General features: G+C 40.0%; 1 protein-coding gene and 1 long non-coding RNA gene across 2 annotated transcripts; one reads left to right on the top strand and one right to left on the bottom strand.

Annotated features, from left to right (window-relative positions):
* Positions 1–749: 749 nt before the first annotated feature.
* LOC136447535 (uncharacterized) lies at positions 750–4,202 on the top strand. The gene is made up of 5 exons (XR_010757737.1): positions 750–1,009; positions 1,380–1,455; positions 2,021–2,090; positions 3,011–3,106; positions 3,590–4,202. It is a non-coding gene; the product is annotated as an uncharacterized lncRNA (long non-coding RNA).
* Positions 4,203–8,295: 4,093 nt separating this feature from the next.
* LOC136447523 (uncharacterized) lies at positions 8,296–12,949 on the bottom strand. Its single transcript, XM_066446531.1, has 8 exons — positions 12,766–12,949; positions 12,026–12,199; positions 11,333–11,401; positions 10,617–10,719; positions 9,985–10,207; positions 9,361–9,521; positions 8,855–8,950; positions 8,296–8,389 (listed from the first exon to the last, which is right to left on the bottom strand). Exons 1-8 carry the CDS (start codon positions 12,860–12,862, stop codon positions 8,383–8,385), a joined length of 930 nt encoding a protein of 309 aa, XP_066302628.1. The 5' UTR covers positions 12,863–12,949; the 3' UTR covers positions 8,296–8,382.
* Between the last annotated feature and the right edge of the window lie 355 nt (positions 12,950–13,304).

A 13,304-nucleotide genomic window follows, 5' to 3' on the forward strand; every position in this document is an offset into this window, starting at 1 on the left:
CGTTTTTTAATGTCAATAAAGGTTCATATCAATGTCAACGCAATTGGGAATTTTTTTTTTAAACAATGTTACATGGGACGAGATGTATACGTGTACGTGGTATTTAAGTATCAAGTTACTGGAAATAAATAACATTTTATGTGTTTGCGGAACTACTTAGGTTAGAAAAATTCAATATGATGCTAAGTGACAAAACTGGTAATTTCTATGTACCTTACCCGTAACTAGTGGCATGACCTGCGTCACACATCCCATGTCCAATGTTCAGCGAGGTGTAAAATAAGTACGTGACTTCCGTCCATTATTTACAAATACAAACTTTGATTACAGCAGAATGATAATTGTACAGACACATTACATGAACGTACCTTAGTATCCGCCATTTGTTGTTTATCACCGACGACATGTCTCGAGTAAGCGCCTCCAACGAAGCAACACGCTCTCGAAGTTGGTTATTCTGCTCTTGGACCTTTGTCTGCAGAGAGGCGATTCGCTCATCATTTGCAGACAGAAGATCCTTAAGGTGCCAGTTCAGCAACAGCATTGCCACAAGAGCCGTCACGCCCAAGAGCACTGCGACGGCACAAAGGCAGTCTGAAGCCCCGCCGATCGAAAACAAGACCGTCGGTCCTCATGTACCGTCACACCAAACGCCAGGTCACCGTTTATGAGCTTGTCCGAGCTCATACTTCTTACACTTTTGTCACGCCTGTTTCGAACAGAACATTTAGTTCCGCCGTTCGAACTTGCCCGCACGCCGCTGCCCCGCTTCCCGCCAGAATCGGAGCCCCGCCCCAGCCCCGCCCCCGTGAACCATAGGACCTTTGACCACCGGAAGCATAAGGATAATGATCACGTGCCGCGGTTTTCAGCTGGCGCAAGATGGCTACAGTGTTGAACAAGCATATTTGCTGCAGACAACCGCACAGAATTGCATTTTTCAGAAGCGAATCGGCTTATTTCTGAGCATCATCAACTTTCTCCTGTTCTAAGGAGGTCCCAAGACAAGGTAAATGTTTCTTAAAATTTCTGAATGACCGCCGGTTTTCCGGTTTCAAACTCGGACTGTTTTCGTAACATGATATATATCCCCACATAATGCTATGGTTGCCATTTGTCTGACATTTTTTTAATCACCGCTAGGCCACGTTGAAAATATGGTAAAATCTGTATATTTCAGCCCGTGTTTATGAGCCATGTTATAATGATTATGTCTTAGTTCTAACAAGCAACTGTTGTCGTTTGCTCATCCTGTTAGGAATAACTGTTTCTGTAACTTTTGCAAAGTAATGTTAACCGCATATGTTTGTTTGGTGTGGGCATTTAAGTCACTTTCTAGAAAATATCCACTGTACTTATTTCGCTTTGATACTGCTTAGGGGAACCATGAGACGTTGTCCCGCGTATGCAACCGTACAACGGCAAGAAGATGACAAACAAGCTTGTAAACTGCATGTAAGTAAATCATTTGTAATTCCTACAAGATAGAACAAAATATATCTCTATGCACAACCTTCTAGTTTATGGTACATCTTATTTCCCCATACCAAATACATCAGTACTTTTCTGCACTGAAAAGCTAACATCAAGCAATGTGTGTTGTGCTGTATTTCTCCTTACAAACTTTCTTACAAGCTGTAATCATGTTTTAATGTTGTCTCAATGTCTAGTAAAATAACCTTTAAAATTAGTCAAATGACAAATGCAAAGATATATTCCAGTATGTTTTATGATCAAACAAAATGGTAACCCTACACTGTTAAACATGGACAGCAATATGCATACATGTATGCAGAATTTATAAAACATGGACACAGAAAAAAAAAAAATATTTACATGGTTGTGAACTGACTACAAACCTTTAGATATGTTCCCCATTTGATATTACTTAGCTTGTAATCATTTTCCTGAAAATTCTGTTAGATCCCTTCAGCAGTTTTAGCATTGATAGCACAAATTATGCATCCTCCTCCCCACTGTATTAATCTCATTGTGCATATTTAATAGTGGTTCTGCCTAGGTGAATCTTGTGCTGATGTAGTCTCCAGGATGCTCCAAATGTTCAGCACAAACCATCCAGGTTGTTAACTGTAAGTAACGTTTTATAATGTTGCCTTAAAACCTCACAGATTTTATATTATTGTAAAACTCAAGTGCATTATTGCTGTACATTCTAGTTGTTACATGCTGCAACAACATATCCCAGAACTGATGTAATAAATTGGCATTGGCCATACTAGTCTGTACAGGTGAAATCACAGATGTGACATGACAGATACAGGTGAAGTTGAAAATACATCTGGGAAAGAGTTTGCATTAATTTTGATTAGAAATGTAGTATGCCCTATCACTGGCCTGTCTTTAGTATTTGAAACATCTTATTCCGCAGTTCCATGGAGTTCTTTACTACATGACACACATGGTTGAACAACAAATTTATTTCAGCGACCTATATTTACCATGCAGTGTGACTATGTTAATTTCACATGTTCCCTGATAGTAAGTATTGTCATGTCACTAGGATTGTTACAGCACAGGATGTGTCACTGTATTTCCTGTAGAGTTTATATAGCATATACATACGTGTAACAATACATAAAAAATGATAATTATGAACAAAACACTCTTAGTATTTTTTTCTTAGTGTTAAACAATACTCAGTTTGTTTTTTCTCCAGTTATTATGTTATACTGTTAATAGTTTTAAATGGAAAGAGGGTGGTTAACAATACATTAGAATCTTATTTTTTGTTTTGTGTCAACAAACATGAACAGGGCCCTGCTACTTTAATTTGGAAAGTTATATACTACAAGAGCACAGCATGCTGGCCCCTTAGTTTGAATTTTACAAGCTCACTCTATACAAAGTACTAATAAGAATAAGCTCAAGTGAGAGATTACTCATTCCATGCAGGAAAAGCATGCTTACTTGCACATACACATGCAACATTATTTTAACAAAATTACAATGATATTTCTACTATCATTTGATGTTTTTCTTTGTTCTTTAGAGGAGAAAGCAGCTGTTGTCCCAGTTTTCAGTGATTTTCTGAGAGGTCCTCCCTGACTCCAGGCTGATTCCATACTGTTTTAGACTTTTTAGGAGAGTAAGTATATACCTCCTTGGTACTTGTTAACAGGTTACTCATTGATGTTGATAGTTTTGTGACAAAATTCACAATAAAATAAGTGCTATGCCCTGAAGCATCAACCCTCAGTTCAGACTGTTTCTTCACACATAACAAAGAAAATGTACTGTACAGCATATGGGAGTGTTACACGCCACGGTTGGTATCTAAGTTCTGTGTGTCAGGGAAGACCTGTTCATATGTGTTCATAGATTTTTCACAATTGATTTGTGGTAATCAGTATGGGGGGTCTGGGATAATGTTTAGACTATGTTGAATTCATTCAAAGACTGTCTGATAACTAAGTCAAGCTGGTGTATGTCTCACAGAGTCCAAGTACAAGTGTCATGTGTTTTTGTTTATTCATACATTGTATCTTGATTTAATTGTTCCATTGGTTATAGGAGCTGAAGGTAAATTTCACCTCATTATTTCCCTTGTCTGTCCATATCTCATGTTTAGGTCAACCTGGGCCACCAGCAGGTGACCATCATTAATTCTCATCTGATCAAGATTGGCATTTGGCAGTCTTCAGCAGGTCCAACAGATCAGCTTGCAGTACCAGCTAAAGTTCATGTGCAAGCTGCAGCTTTTTGCCACCCCCCCCCTACTGTTGTACTACATTCAACTACTGCTCAATGGCTTGCTGTTTCTGATGTAACATCCTGTTCTTGACTTTCTGACCTTCATTACCATGTACAATACGGTTTGCTCCAAAATGTTACACATAAAAAACAAATGCCTATTTTCATACATGTCTTATAATGAATTGTTCAAATGTAGTTGGAAGAGATGTTCTTATATTCACAGTGTGATATGAGATTACTTTTTTAGACTGAATGGCTTTGAAATCTCTTAGCATTCCTTTGTGATGATATATCTATGATGATATGATATTTTACTGTACCGATGGAATGATTTCTGCACTTGTCATAGAGGTGACAGAGCGATGTAAAACATGAGGTACCACTTGTCATCATTGTTAACTTGCACTGTTTGTATACTTTTTCTTTGCATTGTTTCGTGTTGCAATTAGCCCTCAGGCAAGAAGTTTAAAATAAAACTTGTTATTGTATTCAGTCTCTTCTTTTTTTGTCTATATTGAATCAACACAATGATAAAAGACAAAACCTATCTGTACAACAGCCCATTGTCCTTTTATCCTGTGTTTTAGTCACTTTACTCCTGGCCGAAGTGGTTATAACGTTACGATTGTTCCATCATAGTCTGAAAGGATGCGCATTTGATTTGTCACTAGGAACACTTAAACCTCAAGTTTTAGGAGGCCTTATGCATATTCTTGGCAGCCTAATACAGTAACTTTGAACTGACAGTCCGCAAAATCTTTAAATGTTTCGTAAATCTACTATTATCTCTGTGGGCCGGCCACCGTGGCCCGCGACTTGGCGTTCTTCCGGGTTCTACTCTCCCGTAACGACCCTACGGTCATCGCAGTTTTCTGTGCTTAAAAAGATTGTCAGACACAACAGACCACCATAAAACTGTAAAGTAGTATAGTAGTTATTCAAAAAAGCTATGTAAATTAACAGGAAAACTGGCAGAATAAAACAAATGAAAAATTTCTTGGAGAGTCGTGTTCATATCAATTACGTAATACACCGCGCTTAATGAAAATAATCACATAATCTAACATCGCCAAGAGTGATCAAAACTGCACGAAAGATGTATAAATCTGGTTTGAATCGGTTGAACAAGCTTTTACTAAGATGCAGCGATCAAAAACAGGCAACTCAGATGAAGCGTATTGGAAGGAATGAGCTTTATTTGCGGTACAACACAAATTTTCCGAGGTGCCGCTAGACGGCCATCTTCACGTTGCCGTTAGCAACGCCGCTCTCGTACCACTAGATTTCGTCTCGTTCCCAGAAAACTAAATGTTCGAAAATTCGCGTTCTGAAACAGGCGTGTTGTAACTAGGTAAGCACCGGACAAGTGGTCTGGATGGCGGGAAAAACAATGTCAGACACTACAGTCTGGACGTATGCAAGCTCCAGCCATGACTGAAGCCGTCTTAGAGAGAAAACTTGATATAGAAAGACACCTGTTAGACGCCCTAAACTTTTACTACTGACAACGTTGTCCCCCTATTGGTTGTCAGCCAGTTATTTTTTTATACGTCACGATTGCTGCGCCTGCGAAGTAACCAATGACATCACACGTCTATTTTGTGGGATGGTGTCATCGGTGATTTCAAACACCGGTCGAAAAGCTTGTCCAACTAGTTGATTGTTGAAGTATAATACTTGAATGCTCACATCACTTTGTGTCTCATGCGTCTGACTTTCAAACAAAAGGCCTATGTCAGAGATATGATAATGATCCACTGTATTCTGCAGCTCAGGCAGTTGTCAAAGACATGTATGTACAGAAATGGAACACTTCTTATTCAGTTACGACATCTAATTATAAAGTAAATAACCTTGGCACAAAAGTTTGGAAACTTTACTTTGGTTGATCATATTTCCGTTGTTTGTTTAATCAATTTCAATGCATTGTATGTTGTTAGAAAGCCTGCGTAATTTTCTTTCCAATGATACCCAACTCATTATAATTGCGATCTCATGGAGCGAGCACCAGGCCTGCTTACGCGAATGGGTTGTAGAAAAAATGTCCATGCTAGTGCCAAACACTCAGCGCCAAACCCATTTGTGGTGGTGTCCTCCGCATCACGAATGGAACGTGTTAGAGGAATGTTATGTTCAGAGCTACAGATGAGAGTAGATTTATTTCGACCGTGGAAGGGTAAATGAAAGTGTTGGGGCGGCGAGGAGAACCCAATGCTGACTGTTGCACAGATAGACTGACACTGTTTGTTGGAGTCAATGTCATGGTACGGGGCAGTACAAATTCCCAGAGGAAAAAACAGGCTAATCATCTTAAGCAACCTCTAAGCAAGGAGGTTTAAATAGGAAGGAGAGAGTTTAAAATTACTGCCTTTTGTCCTCGGTGGGCCGCAAGCGTCAAAACTGTAATTGACATAAACTTGTCAATTGCCCTGATTTCAATGGGCCAGCGCGGCACGCCAGCTATCGGTTCCATTGTTTAGTTGCAAATTGGAGCGCCCCGGGGATTAACAGTTTTAGTGGAGAGACAGTCGTAAGTTCAATTCTAGCTATTTTGAGGAATTAATCTTTTTAGAAATCAGTGAGAGGATCGGGAAAAAGTACTAGTAGATAGCGGAGAAGACGATCGGAGGAAATTCAAGCGCTGCAACCAACGTTACAGCCTGTGGCCATTTTTATTTCAACAGCCTTGAAACAAGGTTAATCTTTGTAACAACATCTACCCTACAAACTACATGGTCAAATAAAGCGCTGAACTAATACGTCTGCTAAATTCTGCATGTAATATGTCAGTGTTTTTGTACAGATTCTGTGACAAAGATCCTAGGTATAAGGGCATATATCTCGTTTCTTTTCGGCAGCTGTGAGAACAAAATTCGATACATTCTACCATGATTCTACCGATTCTACACACATATATCAGTACCTCATCGATCCTCCTTCGCCAGCAGAGAGGCACAAAACACAGTTGAAGCCTAGAATTGTAGGCCCGATGCCACAAAAATGGCCCCGATGCCGATTGTGAAAGTTTGACAAATTGAAATTTCACATCGTCAACCATCTAAAGCAAATATCGGCATATCCAGAATAAATCACATAACTTCTACAAAACGACAACATTTGAGGGTATGTTTCTGTTCTAAAATGTTCGCTTCGAGCCTTGCAACACAGAAAAAAATGCTGTAACTCGCCCATTTTTCGTCGCACAACAGAGTTTCACGTATCAAAACATTCGCCAGTTCAACCGGCCGCCATTGCTGGCTACTGCGCAGCTCTAGTACGCACCCCAAATAAGGCAATCCTCGGAAACTGCAGGCATGTCCGCCTCAGCTCGGCGATTTTCGCCAGCCGTGACGTCATTTTAGGCTCATTTGCATCGGAACTGGCGGGAAAATTAGCGGCTCAGGCCGACACCAAAGCGGCGCCGCCGGGGCTGCCGGACAATGCGACTCAGCGGGATTTATTGGGGCAGGACAAAAGGCCGCGGTGGGTGTTAATAGGCGAACTCTCTCCTTCCTATTTAAACCTCCTTGCTCTAAGACACCTTCCTCAATCCTGTCAAATTTCCTAGATTCTTATCTCTGCAATATGAGACTGAGTGCCATTCTGCAAGATAATAGTGCATGTCCATACAGAATGAGAGTCATTTCAGACCACCTCCACGAAGGTGCAGGAAAATAGAGAATTGCCTTCCTGCAGCCGATATGTTAACACAATTGAACACTTCTCATATTCTGTGATCACTGATTAGTTTGGGCGAACTGTGCATGCAAGAATGATCAACAGAACAATGAGAACTGGCAGTCTGAGACGACTCCTTGTGGGATAATGCATAGCAAAACTGGATACAATAACGAGGAGGATGTGCCGGGCTGTGGTGACAGCACATGGCTTGTGTACTCAGTATTAAGCCACCTTCATCATAACTGAGGCTCCTAGACGCAATTTTTTGTAGCTTGGATGAAGACTAACTTTGGTTTTTTTTATATTACTGTGTTTTGTTGATTCAAGTTTCAAATTTCTCTCGTACGCAAGCCACGTGCTACCAGCAGAAGAAAAAAAATACAGAATTGTGCGTCGGGTAATCTGGGCACTTTTTTATGTGACCCGCTCGCATTAGCAGGTCTGACGATCGTTCCATTAATTTAAAAACCATAAAGAGTTTGGTATCATGGGAAACAGCATCAAACAAGCATTTCAATGATATGTAAATCATTGAAATCAATTAAGAAGCAACGGAGATATGATCCACCAAAGTTAAGTTTCCAAACTTTTTTGCGCCGAGTGATAATCGTATTCTCTTCATCAATTCACAATCAACCATTAGTGCTTTCAGTGTAAACCCAGAAGAATGGGTTTTAATTCAATCGATTTGTCGTATTGTTTCAACCGATGCGGACTGAAGAGATAAATTCAACGGCACATTTCCTTCCCTGGAAATATAAGGTGCTTTCGTACGGTTATATGAATATAACTCCTTTACGAAATAAAGATTTTCTCCTCTGCATACCATTTATCTACTTTTGGATTCCGATGTTAATCACAATCACATCTAGTGTAAACGTGCATTCTCGCAATTATTGTTTATTAAGTACAGTATGTTTAAACCAGATGACGGTTTAAAATTCGCCAGGTAGCTGCTTCATCATAATTGTTGCGCCGGTGGTAACTCTAGGTCCTAAAGATCGGACGGAAGACAAAATGAAAAATATGTCATAAATAAAGTCCGTATCATGATATATTTGTATCATGCTCTGTCTATATGTTTTCGTATAATTGCACATTTTTGTCGACGTAGATTCGTTAAAGTTAAGGCGGGAAAATTCTGGTAAATTACTCTTCCATTAATAGTTTATCGATTGCAAATCAAACATACAAAATTAGCATTACAAAGATGTTAAAATCTGACCAAAATGTAAATGAAACCATGCAGGGTGAAAAGAAAAAAAGGCAGGGATTTATATAAGCATTAGATAAAAGAAAGTGGCATATTGATACTACAAGGAACTTGTGCAATTAGAAAATTATGCCAGGCATTACCTCTACGTGACGTATTAATACACATATTTTATTTGTTATCATCATGTACGTCTTTTATTTCTGTACTCTAGAGAGGCGGAAGAGTGTAACAGTATAGTTTTACCTGTTGAAGTACAGCTCCAGGCCGATAGAGGGCACTGGTCCGGATCCATTACAGGATGGGTCGTGTAGGGCGTCCACTCCGTACTGACCACTTTGCCTGGCAAGATAAGTAGATAGCGACGATTTTAAATGAAGACAAAAAGTAAAATTAAAAGAAAATGTTTTGGACCCGATATCAGTAAAGCAAGGCTGACAGTGAAGGTATTCTACCACAACATAGCATACACTTTATCTCTTCAGTGGAGCAGAAACGTTGGCTCCAGCGTTTTAGTCAGCTTCTTCCTTCTAATCAATATGGAACGATACTACATCAAATATTTCTATCTGGATGCATAACCAAAAGATCCTGAAATAAAGAAAGCTCATGCTTGTGCCGGAAACGTAAATATTGTACAAATGCTCCTGAAGATATTTCTCTGAGATCAACATAATTTTTAAAAGGTAAAGCTAGGTATTGTACAAGGGGTTCGGAAACCAAGGTATGTACATGGCACTGTGGAGACTTACGAGTGAGCAGAAAGATGGCCGGCGAAACACATGCCGTGACCGATATTCAGTGACGAGTAGCAGTCGCAGTTATCGTCGTCCAACAGGAGGGACTTGACTCCGTTCTCTGTGCGGTACATGAAGCTGTCTTGGGTTCGCACTGGGCCGGTACCAGCAAGAACCTACATGTATCGGCATCAAGTATTGCTATGTATATATGGGTCGTTTTCTTTGTCTTTTTCTTGCCTATAGAGACATGTTTCCATGTCTGTTTTTTTTTTGGGGGGGGAGGGTCTCGGGGGGTATACAGGGCGGAGTCCTTAACCAAGAGATTGAAAGGCTGATAGTTATTAAGTCCAATCTCAAAGCAGATCTATTGGTGTCAATGACAGTCCGAATCCAAAGGGCAAAAGCAACATTACCGGTGGCCAAAATGCTTTTGCCCTTTTGATACTGTCATTGCACCTGATAGATCTGCTTGGATATTGTATTGGTTCAAGAACAGCATCCTTACTTGTATCGATAAATAAGCCCGCACACTTGCATATGGTATTGGCCGATACATACATATTTGGTCTAAGGAATTATAGTACACGGCCAATACGCATATAAAAAGAAGATTAGCAAAGACCGTTAGGAACCTACAGACGGCATCCATGCCATGTTGTTCTTGATCAGCCCGCTAGGGGTCTCCTGATGACCGTAGAATGCCAGCCAGGCGGCGTGAGCGGTGGGGTTGTTGGAGTCGAACTCCCACTTGTACACGTTCCCGCGGCTGTCCTTGGCCAGCAGCTCAATTCCGTCCTCCTGTAGCCAGCTGGGCAACCTTCCCATACAGTAGTCACTACCTGGGTCACATGTCCCGTAGCTGGAATGGTTAAAGAATATCACTCGAAACCATCCGTCACTTTTCTAAAGACTTTGGTTTGTGTTTTATTTATTTTGCAGCCATCTCCCTCAAAAAATGCATAAACCAATGTTACATACCACCTTTAACCATGATACGATGAGGCTCGCAACTAGACAGCTGCAGTTTCACTTCAGTTGCAAAAGAAGCTTCATGGGGCCCAAAATCTAAATCAGTATCTTAATTGGCCAAACATTAAGTCTTATTTCAAGCTCACTCACTCACGCACTCACTCACTCACTAACTCACTCACTCAGTCGAGCTTACTCGGAATCTTCCTGTGATTAGTTGTTGTTTTTCACAAAATAATCCCCCCAAAAATGTTGTTTCTCTTCGAAAATATTACGTTGGAATGTTGCTCTTCTGATACCTTTCTTGAAGCACATCGATGATTGATGTTGACCAGCTTGAACCGGCCTTCCACCACCAGAACTTCTCCCACACACGTCCGTACTCGTCAATAGTCCCGTATGCTTTAAAGGAACACATAGAAAAAACAAGACCGTGAACAGGACACCTAGTGGGACTTGTCCTTTAATGCCATGATGTAGTTTTGTTGCAAGGACGGAGGCAGTAAATATTAGCTTTTATTTCTGAAATAACTAAGTAACGCCAGACTATGGGAGCGCAAGTGACAAGGGGGGGGGGGGGTGGTCATGCATAGCAAATTGTCGATGGTGTGGTCTTGAATGAATGCCAAGCATCGACTTGCATCAATTTCACATACTCAGCTGACATAGTGATTTTGTTGAACAGTCAATACATTTTTAGAAGTAAATTGAAGTCGAGAAAGCAAAATATCTCTTCGTTACCATGGTCATATTATGAATTGATTTCTGGCACTGTTCAAATATCCCCAACCCAAGCAGGTTTAACACAAATATCGTATATGCATAGCCGTGTGGCACTCATCATACCAACAGCTGTGTATACAGTATATTTACACATCGGACCTGCACCCTTACATGTATCCTTACAGACTATAAATAGACCTATATTCGTAGTACCATAAACATGTTAGGTCTTGTAGAAAAACTTTTGCCCCGGCGATTGTGGAAACACAAAGCCCGAGCACATACAACTCACCGGGGCTGCTGTACCACATCCCGACATCGCTGCATATCGTTTCACCCTCGGACAGTCCAGAGAGGACCCCTGATGAATCAGACACGAGATAGAGTACAATGATTATGCAAACCAGCCCTCAAAGAATTCTCCATAAGCAAAGATGCCTGTAAACAGACAGTCATGAACAGGCGTTGTGTAAGTCAGTTATTATAGCTGTGCTGGAACTGTACAGATAAACCAGGAATGATGACAGTTGCAGGCATAGCAAAAGTAACACTGCCCAACTTAAAGACTTATAAAACTCCCTTTTAGACCGTCTACTAAGGCTGACGAGGTGAGCGCTGGAGATAAATTTGTGTAAAGACTGAGATAAAGAAAGACTTTACTTTATGCTAAGACTGTATTTGTAACAGTATGAACGTATATCACTACGGTTATGATAAAACACAGAAGCGTCAAGTGGAGTTAAAAAATACAAGAACGATTGTATCACTAGGCATTGTTTATAACAAATGCAAGGTACTGTATTAAAAGAAAAGTGTGTGTGTGTGTATTTGTGTGCGAGCACGTGTGTGTGTTTGCGTGTGTGTAAATGTATGTATATAAAGAACATAACATTAAGTTATATATAATTAAAATTACATTATCAAAATGACATTATCATTATGTTAAGAAATGTACCAACAATGTCGCAATAAAAGTTTCCCATACCCATGAATTGTTCGGCACAGTCCACCCTTGCGACAACACTGTCCAGGCGACTCTGAAGAGTTGAGATGAGTCCGGACTGCTGAGCGAGGATCTGGGACTGGTTAGCAATGACCTCCTTCAGAGTGGACACCTCGTCATCACATTTGTAACAGATCTTCGATTCTTCAAGGTAGTCTTGAAAACAGTAAAATATCGTAGAAATACTTCCATCAAGATGTCTTATGATAAAGCACAACAACAACAACGCTATTTGATATCCATGCCCTAAAGGCTGTTTTGCATGTAAACAATGGAACACAACGTGGATATGCGTAACAGAGAAAAAAATGAAATACAAATACATATATTAACTTTATAAGCTACCTGTAGGAAGACAGCTTTTCTGAATGAATTTCCACTTTGAGTTTTCTTTTTCCAGGCAGTATACATAAGTAGCAATACATGAGTATAATACATAAGTAATAAAGTTATCAAGAATGCACACACTACTGAAATCCCTTGCTTCGTGCTTTTCCACTGACAAAGAAATATTTTAAAATGGTACGTTAACAAAAAAGTATATTCAAATTGTCAAACCTATTTAAATCATCATTCTACAACTACTAAGGCCAACTTCAAGCCAAATGTAAAGTACTTTCAAAACGTGTCAGATATTTGAACATAAACCATATGTTAGCCATAGTTTTAAAATGTACTTTCAGTGGTCTGACAGGTTAACATAGTGTGCAGGTGTGTTGTACCTGAGATGCTGGACACCAGGTGTTCTTGATCACCTGAGACAGGAAACTGTGCGACTGTTATCCCGCTCAGGACGAGTAGTAGCAGTCCGCGAAACATTTTGTTTCTTGTACACCCCTAATAATCATAAACCGTACCACCATACGTTTCTCGGCTTGTTGAGTAGAGTATTGCAGAAGTACAATTGACTAAGCATAGCTGTATATTTGTACAGCTGTAACAAACTTATGTGATCCCACAGGGCTTTGAATATCATAGTAACTTTATTCTATGGATGGCATGCATCCGTACATCTATTTTGGCCGGTTAAAAAGGAAAATCCTACCCCTGTTATCAAATGTCCTAGGCACTCCATTACAAAAATAAGTTCTGCACAAAAGTGAATTGTTGCCAAGTGAACCCAGTCTAAAAGGATATTTCACAATTTGACCCCCCCCCCTCTTCTACAGGTATCCCAATGCATAAATTTACAGGAATAAACTGGAAATTAGAAGGCGGATATTTACCGAAATTCAAATTGCTATGAGCAGTTATGTCAGTT

This window comes from Branchiostoma lanceolatum, chromosome 13, assembly GCF_035083965.1.
Source record: "Branchiostoma lanceolatum isolate klBraLanc5 chromosome 13, klBraLanc5.hap2, whole genome shotgun sequence".
NCBI classification, from domain to species: domain Eukaryota; kingdom Metazoa; phylum Chordata; class Leptocardii; order Amphioxiformes; family Branchiostomatidae; genus Branchiostoma; species Branchiostoma lanceolatum.